General features: G+C 46.2%; 1 protein-coding gene across 1 annotated transcript in view; it reads right to left on the bottom strand.

The window, feature by feature from the left end:
• LOC107120661 (fibrocystin-like) overlaps positions 1 to 809 on the bottom strand; it is a 212,548-nt gene that overhangs the window by 151,986 nt on the left and 59,753 nt on the right. The window contains 1 exon segment of the mRNA XM_015423420.1: positions 238 to 378. Coding sequence (XP_015278906.1) covers positions 238 to 378 — 141 coding nt within the window.

Below are 809 nucleotides of genomic sequence, written 5' to 3'. Positions count from 1 at the left end.
TCACACATTTTTGTCTTAGCTCAGGAAGGGGTGGCTCCAGAGCAAACTAACTGATGCAGCAGCCAAATCGCTCGCTCACAACTTAAATGCCAGCAGCTCGCAAAGTAGAAATTTTTGCTCACAAGACCCCACAGCTTAGAGGGAGCATTGAACAGGGACGCATCAGTCAGGCAGGGTTATACAACCGGGCCCGCTTCCATAATTAGAACTTTGAGACACAACTTAACATCTACTTACCTGGCAAAATAATGACATCATCGCCAGGCAACGGGATGCCGCTATTGTAGCCACCCCAGCTCTCCGGCACCCCATCCCAAGATGCAGGAAGAGACCATCTCAAATGCGAAGGAGTTGGTGGTGGAGGTGGAGGAATCGGATCTAGGAAACAGATCACACAGCACCACCAAGGCTGTTGGCATGTATTAGACTGCGTTTTGCACTGTCTTTTAAAACTCCATAATCTACTTTGAGTCTCTGCTAGAAAGCTGTCTGAGATATGAAGTAAATAAAATTAATAAAGATGCTCATTTTTTCCCCAATAAAATTCAGCGGTTTGAGGATTAACTGCTATATACTATTAGAGACAGGCAGGCAGGCAGGCAGGCAGGCAGACAGACAGATAGATAGATAGTGGGAGGGTGGGAGGTAGACAGACAGACACACCAGACAGACAGATAGATAGATAGATATAGGTAGACAGACAGACAGACAGACAGACAGATAGATAGAGGGAGGGTGGAAGGTAGACAGACAGACACACCAGACAGACAGATAGATAGATATATGTAGGTAGACAGACAGACAGACAG

This window comes from Gekko japonicus, unplaced genomic scaffold (assembly GCF_001447785.1).
Source record: "Gekko japonicus isolate JY-2015 unplaced genomic scaffold, Gekko_japonicus_V1.1 scaffold1988, whole genome shotgun sequence".
NCBI classification, from domain to species: Eukaryota; Metazoa; Chordata; class Lepidosauria; order Squamata; family Gekkonidae; genus Gekko; species Gekko japonicus.
Note: the sequence above shows the minus strand (reverse complement) of the source record. Positions and strands in the feature narration are given on the sequence as shown.